The following is an 8,398-nucleotide window of genomic DNA, read 5'->3' as shown; positions in this document are numbered from 1 at the left end:
TAATTCTGGGCCATTGGGTCCCCTGGATCTGATTAGGGGTGTGACAAAGAGAACTTTCCATCAGCCACAGGCAGATCAGGAACAGAACAGTCACATTCTATCACACCGTTTAGTGGCTGTTTCTCTACCAGGAACAGGAGGATCAAGGTTTTGAGGCTAGCCTGGCTACAGGAGAAATCCAAGAACTGACTGGGTCCAAGACCAACAGCATCTAGATTGTCAGACTTCTAATTCAACCAGTCTGATCTTCCCATTTCCTCCTTCTCCTTCAGACCTCAGCTTCACCTCTGTACATAACTGGCCACACCCAGGCAAGCTCCCCCAGCCTTCTGTACATTGCAAACTTCTATTTTCATGATTGGTTGCTTCTTAGGAAGTGCTGGCCACTGGATAGAAACACCTCTGCCATCCCTGAACCTAGCCATCTTATATCCTGGCACCTGAAGTTGGTTATTGAGAGAAACCAAGACATTTTTAAAGCATGAAGAAATAGCCAAGCTGAGATCTTCCCTCAAAGTAGTAGAAAAGAAAAGCTAAGCTTTGATTTGAATCATCAGACTTTCACATCTAAGGATCCACAATGTATCTTGTCACTATCAACAATGGCTGCCAGTTCCATGGAAAGGAGGGCTGGATCTGCTGATCTAATGTAAGCGCATGGTAGCTAGCTTTCAATCTTTCTCAGCACATGGGCAAGAGTAGAATAGGGCAGCAGATGAAGAGATGGGCTATGTAAGGTCTTCTTGGTCACTAATCAGTGGCATTTTAAGAGTTCAGGAGTAGAGAGAGTGGCTTTCAGAGGCCATTGGCTAAAAACTTGATTTTGAGACTCAGGTGCAGGGAAGAGGCCAAAATACAATTAGAGTCAGTTCCCTTGTTTCAACACTGTTTCAACATAGTATCAGTAGCAGGTTACCTGGGAAGAAAGCCTTTGCCAGTTGGCCCAACTCTCTAATTGGAAATAAACTCTTGTACCGTTCCAGGCAGACTATCCACTAAGGGGACCCTGAGTGATTAGGTCTCTGGAAATTCTGAGACATGAATTCTAAAGTCACCCATGTTTATTGGAAGGGACTTTCCGGGGAAAACTTCTTTCCCTTCTCAGCACATACAGTCACACTCAGGGCCTTTGTGGCAAATGCTCTATGACTGTGGTTAGAAGCTGTGCTGAGATTGATTAGCAATGTCTGCTAAGGATAGAGGAAAGGGCAGCAGTGGCAGGAGCATTAACATGTACTCTCCTTGCTCCAGATCTTCATCCTTCTAGATTGTTTATACATAGACCTTTCTAGATCCTCATCTCAATAACTTTATTGGTACTCCCACATTGCCTACTCTAACATCTATGTCTATTGGGGCTCATGGATGGGGCATGTCTGTCATGGGTAGGATTGAGAAGTGGCCCAGGGGTTCTGGGAAATCTGTCTCTGGGTGGCCCAGGGTTTTTCCACAAAGAAATTAAGATGGCATATGTATTCATAGGAGAGTCACTGGGAGAGTGCTAGGGTTTGGGTAGTGTTCCAGGACCTCAGAATGGGCCCTGATTTGAAACAGAGTCATGCAGGCCTGTGAAGCAGTGTGATATGTAATCTTGATTGACATCTTGACAGAATTAAGAAATGCATTTCAAGGGAATCAATCACATACCTCTGGGTATATGTGATGAAGTTTCTGGAGACATACTGATACCTCTGACCTAACTCACAAGTCCCTGGATGGATTCACAATGTGATGCTCAAAGGTCCTAGCTGGAGGAAGTGGCATAACACACCTCACTCCCGACTCCTTCCTGTATTGCTCTCTTTGCTTCCTGTTTGCCATGAAGAAACTCCTCTCCTCACCCCCATACTATTGATGAACACCCGCCTCAAGAAAGGCCCAGAAACACAGGGTCAGGCAACTATGGACTGAGCCAAAACATGTAATTACTCCCTTAAACTGTTTCTACTAGCATTTGGTTACAATCACAAGTTACAAAGTAACGAATACAGAGCATCCTGATTCAACAGGACTGGATCCTCATAAAAAAGAGTCGCACAAAGACAGATGCAAGGAGTTCATTTTGGCCAGTGGAGGCAAAGGTAAAGACTGGAGAGATGCTCCCACAAGCCAGGGAATATCAGTTTATCACATACCACTACATGTCAAGAGGCAAGAAGAAAACACTCCCAAAGTCCAGAGGAGGTAGGTCATGTGGACACTTTGTGTTCGGACTTTGCATCTGTAGGATGGTGAGGGCATCCATCTTCACTGTGAAAAGCCTCTTGGTGTGTGGTAGTTTGTCACAGAAGTCAACACAGGGGCAGAGGGAAGCTTCGCTTTACCAGGATCACTCTAGGAACAAGACCAGTCCTTAGGAGGGCAGATGGGTGGAATGAAGACAGGCAGGGCATGAGGACATGAAGGGCCCTTGTGGGGACTTGAACTTGGGGACAAAGTGGGAATGAAAAGCCAGAGATGGGAGGGCAGCAGGTATTGAAAACCCACAGCCTTAGCTACCTCCAAGGTCTTGGTACAGAACTGAACAATGACCCCCATAATGCTCATCTTGAGTCATTCCCCAACATCTGTTGGAGTCCCCAGTGTACATTCAGAGAAAGAATCTTTGAAGAGGTCTGAGGAGTGGGGCCCGGATCAAGGAGTAAAGGTGGTGTTATTAGTGGTCTTAGAAGAAGATGACCCCAGAGACAAGAGACTACAGGAAGGTACCTCAGAGATCACCCTAGATCTGGGAGTAATGAGCAACTGTTTTTTAAGTCAACCTTGTATGCCAGTGTCACTGGCTGACCAAGGCAGCTTGAAGTCTAGCTAGCTGTGCATCTCATCCCTTTGACACTGAGACATGACATTGTCACCTACAAAGTTCACACTTGAGTTAGAAAAAAAGGAAAAAAAAGTGGAAAAGAAAAAAAAACCCTACCAAAACCAAAAAGCAAGCAGACAACAACAACAAAAACCCTTACTGTTTGTAAGTCAGTTCACAATTTTGTATTGGGTCACCTTCACGGCTATCCTGGGGCACATTTCCCATCCTAGCTAGCTCCATACCTGGCCAGCCAGGGTCAGGGAGCTGCTTGTCCCCTCTAAGCCTTTGCATTTCCTGTAGGTTGCTCCCCAAAGTCCAATCACTAAGACAGCCCATTATATCACTGGCCAGGCAAGCTGGCCATAGACCAAGCCACCATATATTTTGACTCTACAGGTCACAGGATCTGTTTTGCAAATAATTTTGTCATTGCTAGGGACAATATGAGACTGGTGGAAATTTTGAATTGCATTGAATTTGCCAGAATCATTTTTTTCTTCTCTTGACTTTTTCTTTTCCTCAGATACAAATAACGTAAAATTCGCTTTGCGGGCTGGAGCTTGATGCTCCCAGTTAAGTGTTAAGTGAGTGGCACTTCTTTGTGCACCTTAGGTGACCACATGCAACTGGGACAAGGGATGTGGGAGATGAAGAAAGTCCATTTTTGTGTGTGTTTGTGGCACATGCAGTATATGGACATGGAGCATGAGGTGCCAAGTGTCCTGAATTTACAAAATTTATTAAGGTCACGTGTAACCCAGGTTGCTCTCAAGCTCACTGTGTGATTAAGGATAACCCTGAATTTCTGATCCTCTTGCCTCCAGCTCTCTTGTGTGGTAAAGGAGGCATGCACCATCATCCCTGGTTTATGTGGTACTGGGGATGGAATTTGGGGCTTTGTGTGTATCAGGCAAGAGCTCCATCCACCTCCTACCCTGGGTATCCTGAATACAATCAGGTACCTAGCAACACCAGTCTAGGATTTCTGTTTTTCAAGAGTTCAAGATTGCTACAGAAAACAAGAGCACATGGCAAGGTGGCTTTCCACCTCTTTGACCAGTAAGGGGATTCCCCCCCCCAAATAATCCAAGGGGATACTTGGAGATTCTAATTAAGCTCTGAGGATGGGGACTTAGATGATGTCCCAGCACAAGGACAGAAGGGACTTGTCCCCTCTGAAGCCTATGTCTCGAAGGCTTTGCAGTGTGAAGCAGGGGCAGAAGCCATTTGGTGTTAGTGGGGTAGGTGGCTGGTCTGATGGAAGAAGGGGCATTGTACAAAGTGAGTGGCTGGATGGGCCAGCAGTTGGAGGGGAATGTCTCTAACTGTATGGCCTCTTCTCTTCTCATTGGCTCTGTGCAGGGTGAAGGAATAAGTTTTCCCCAGATGCTTCCTCAGGGAAGAGAATGATTCTTTTTTTTTTTTTTTTAATTTTATTCCTTGACTCAGATATCTGTACATTAAGGGGCTACTAGTAAGGCAGGGCCTGATGGCTGAAGGAAGGGAGGGAAGTCAGTGAGGGATGAAGCCTGAAGCCCAGGCACAAGTCTCAGTGGGTGTGGAGGTCAGGAAAGAGTAAGAGTGAAGAGGTAACGTTTGACCTAGACCCAAGAGATCCCGACCCCATAAGAGGAAGAGCAGTGTAGGAGCAGGGAAGGCTGGGACTCGTCCCATAACACCCAAGTACTTAATCACTAACCGACCTTCAGAAATCCTATATAGTCCAGACTTGTTATCCTCCTGCCTCAGCCTTCAGACTGCCAGGATTGCAGGCAGATTACTATCATCCTCTGATTCTATGGATGCTTGAAAGACCGTAAACCCTAGTTTAAGGGCAAGGCAGAACCCTGGGAGGCAAGAGACTGGTCACTCCTTCCTGAGGAGACACCTTCCTCTGGCTTCCTTGGAGCACCCAGAACTGTGCCCCACTGGGCCCATTCAGTGACAAATAGAAGGTGAGTGAGCCCCAGTTCCTGGGGACACTTCAGGGTTCCAGTGGTTCAGCCCTCCCTGACCCTCTCCTCTCTTACTTCCTCTAAGATATAAAGGTGTGTGACAGAGACTGGGGTCCATGGACCAAAGGGGTCCTGATTCGATTAGAGAGAAAGGAGACACGTTAAGATGCTTAGTAAGAGGTTGGGGCTGATTTCAGCCGAGTCCTGGCCACAGAGAACTATTCAGAACGGGGCTAGATGGGGTTACAGCTGCTGTTGAGAATGGTCCTTAGTGATTCTGGGGCCTGGGGGCATGAGCAAATGTACAGGAAACCATCTGTAAGAGGCACAAGAGCTGATCCACAGACAGATGTCACCAGGAGAGGGGACATGTGGGAACAACTCGTGTGGGTCCTGAGGGCCCCAGGTGCAGACAGCAAGAGCTTTGCAAAGGGGTTTGAGAAGGTCCTGAAAAGACTGGAGGGTGTCGTGGGGTACATATCTCTAGAAGGGTGACTACTGTCAATCAGTCTCCCTGCTTTGGACCCATGCTTGGTCCTAGTGTGTATATCCAATAGGGCCATGTTAAAAAGGGGGATGGTTTTGTATGTTTGCTTGGATTTCGCTGCCTGGCTACCTCTGCTACTTCTCTGCTTGGGGACAGCTTTCCCTCTTGTGTCAGGTCTGACCACTGGGGACATGGCTTTGGGGACGAGGACCAGTGACCCCAGGGCTCTCCTTACCATTCACTCTGAACCACTCATCCTCAGCATGCCTCAGGCAGGATATTGTGGTGGGGGAGGGGTGCAGCCCAACACCGACCAGAAAAGCTTCCATCTCAGGCAAGGAATGAAGAAAGGCTTTGGGAGATGGGGTGCTGAGTGTGTACAATAAGGGAAGGGCAAAGGGTCACAGGGTCACAGGGTCCTCAGTGGGGAAACCACTCAGGATTCAGCACCAGGCGAGAGCAGAGACCATGGAACCTCTCTTCCCCTCCGGAACAAGGAACACAGCCAGTGAGAGGCAGAAGCAGGGAGACCATTGTAAACAGTTACACGCACACCCAGGTAACCCATCATGCACACCCAGGATCGTATCCATCACTGAGGGAGAACTTAACCCCAGCATTGCTAGTGCCACAGAGAGAACACACCAGAACTTTCTTGCCACAGCCCCAGTTCTCAGGACTCAAACTTTGGGGGAGCCATGAATGGTAGTGAACTGTAAAGGGCCCCCAGATGTCACATCAGCTGAGGAGCTATGGTGTTCTCCAGTTGCCCAGGGTAGTGTGGGCATGAGGTGAGTTAGAACAGTGTTCTTACAAAACAGGAGGAAGGTAAAGGCCAGGGGCTGGTCACCAGAGAGGCCCTGTGCTAGAAAGACACACAGGACTGCCTACTGTCCTTCGGAATTGTGTGCTCAGCAGCTACCAGTCACTTCCAGTTTAGAATGGGGCCTCTGAAAACAGATGTTTGCAAGCTTAGACCACCCTCTCCCTACCGTGACCTTGGCCTGGGAGCCTTGACCACAGAGCAGGTGTGTTGTTTCTGGTTCCATCCCAGTCCTATGTTCCGGGATAGCACACCCGGGACACTCCACAGCTGGCTCATCCAGCCAGAAGGAAAGCAGGTGGCCCTGTCCAGGTGTAGACACATGCACGCACATTGGTCCGGCGTGTGAGTTCGAGTCTGCCCACAGGGCGGGTGTCTTGGTCTCTCACAGCCTGGAGGTGTTGTACGCAGTCTGCAGCTCCTTCACACCATGCACGGGACCCTCTCTGGCCCAGTTTGATCCTAGTTCGGCGGTCCCTGATCCTGCCTGAGTAACGGGGTACAAGTCGAATGTGTGGACAGCCTCGATGTCATCACAAAGGTCTCCCAGGCTGAGCCGTGTCAGGACTCCCTGACGGCGAGCCTGGGCCTCCTGAGCTGGCAGAGGGCAGAGCAGGGGGACTGAGGTGGTTTAGGGGTGAGGCAGCTGATGCTGGCCAATGTCCATGGTCACAGCCTGGAAGGGAGAGGAAAGAAAGGGTGGATTAGAGAGACATAGGTCCCATTAGGACACCTTTTATGTGCTAACATCTTCTCACAGGGTGGCTTCCTGCTCTTTCCAAGCAGAAGGGACTCCTACTGACAAAGGTCTATTGTACACTAGACTCTACACTGAGTGTAGGCTGTCCCTGATCTCTTGTAAGCCCGGGGAAGAGGTTTAGTTGTGGCACTTTTTATCCTTTTTCCAAATAAAAAATTGGGGCTCAGGGAAGTTATGGGGTTTAGCTGTGGTGCACAGCTAAGAAGTATCAGGGTCAAAATGTGGACCCAGAAGTCCTTTACTACAGTAGGTAGCCCACTGTTTAGGTTGGGAAAAAACTTGACACATTGCTAAATATGGAGACCTGGGGTGTCAGACCAGACCTGTGCTGCAGATTTGACATTGGCAACAGCAGCAGACCCTCGTGATCCTGCATGTGCCTCTTAGAATGGGCTTTGACTCCTCATGGGAGTTCAGCACACAGAAGGAATAATGGAAGGCTGAATGGAAAATTCCACAGGATTTCTAGCCTTGCAGGACATAGGACCACAACTTATTCCTTTGTTTCTTTAGTCTCTCTTCAGTTTGTGTCCAGAGAAGAACCTAGAAAACAAGGCTTTCTGCCTCTTCAGTGCTCAATTGAAAGTTGTCGCTGACGGGTTTGGTGCTAGTTCAAAGGACCTTCGAGTTTTAGAGCACCAGATACTCTGAGGTCTTGCCTGAACTCCCAAGCCAGTTCTCTCCCTGTTCTGGACTCTCTTAGCAGGCAGAGTGGAGCCTGTTTGAGCTGCCTCCTGCCTGTTTCTTGCATGACTGGTTCTAAGTGCCACCACAACGCCAGTCCGAGGCTTTTGCTTCCTCCTGGCACACAGTGGTTTCCAGGGCAGAGTGAACATTGGTTATCTGAAGCTCAGTGAGCCCAGTGCCAAGCACATGACCTTGCTGGGCCCTCACAGTATCCCTGCTATGGGTTCTGCTGCCCTCAATGTTCAGAGCATGAAATTATAGCTCAGAGAAGCCAATGGATATGCCCAAGCCACAAGGATATTAACAGCAGAAAGGAAATTTTAACCTGTGTCCCTCTGACAGTGGACCCTGTGTTCTTTCTAATTCCCCAGGGGAAAGGTGAGCTTCTGGGATGAGAACCAATTCGAAGATCAGAGGCTAGAGATGTCTCCTCACTCAGGAGCTAGGATCTTGAAGGTCTACATGGGGTCCCGTTGTGTAAGCAGTATCTACAGATCTGTGTGTAGGCATGCCTGGTGAACAGCCAGGGCAGCGTTAAGTGTAGGTATACACATGTCTCCCATGCCTTACAGTATCGCTAAGTAACTGCCTGTGTTTGTTCCTGAATTTGCCTTCAGGAGCAGGCTTTAGGGTTTACTTCCATGGGATGTTCCTGTGCATGGAGGTGTATGTGCAAATGAGTCCTCCCGCCCCCGCTCTGTGTATGTGTGTAGGTTTGTGTGGAGTACTTTTTCTGTGTTCATATGTGTGTGTATACCTGAGTCTGTGTGAGCTTACCTGGGAGTACCTAGGCAGACGCCAGGAAATGAGGCCCCCTAAGCAGCCTCCCTCTCATCTTTGAGAGAGATCTGTCATGGAGGCAGGCCTGGGGAGGGGACCC

General features: G+C 48.7%; 1 protein-coding gene across 2 annotated transcripts in view; it reads right to left on the bottom strand.

Moving 5' to 3' along the window:
• Ksr2 (kinase suppressor of ras 2) overlaps window positions 1–8,398 on the bottom strand; it is a 369,325-nt gene continuing 360,927 nt past the window's right edge. For both annotated transcript variants that reach the window (XM_031337631.1, XM_031337630.1), the window contains exon 20: window positions 1–6,747. In XM_031337631.1, coding sequence (XP_031193491.1) covers window positions 6,741–6,747 — 7 coding nt within the window. In that variant the 3' untranslated portion in view covers window positions 1–6,740. The remainder of the gene's footprint in view (window positions 6,748–8,398) is intronic.

This window comes from Mastomys coucha, unplaced genomic scaffold, assembly GCF_008632895.1.
Source record: "Mastomys coucha isolate ucsf_1 unplaced genomic scaffold, UCSF_Mcou_1 pScaffold22, whole genome shotgun sequence".
Taxonomy (NCBI): domain Eukaryota; kingdom Metazoa; phylum Chordata; class Mammalia; order Rodentia; family Muridae; genus Mastomys; species Mastomys coucha.
The sequence above is the reverse complement of the archived record's forward strand: the minus strand, read 5'-3'. Positions and strand labels throughout refer to the sequence as shown.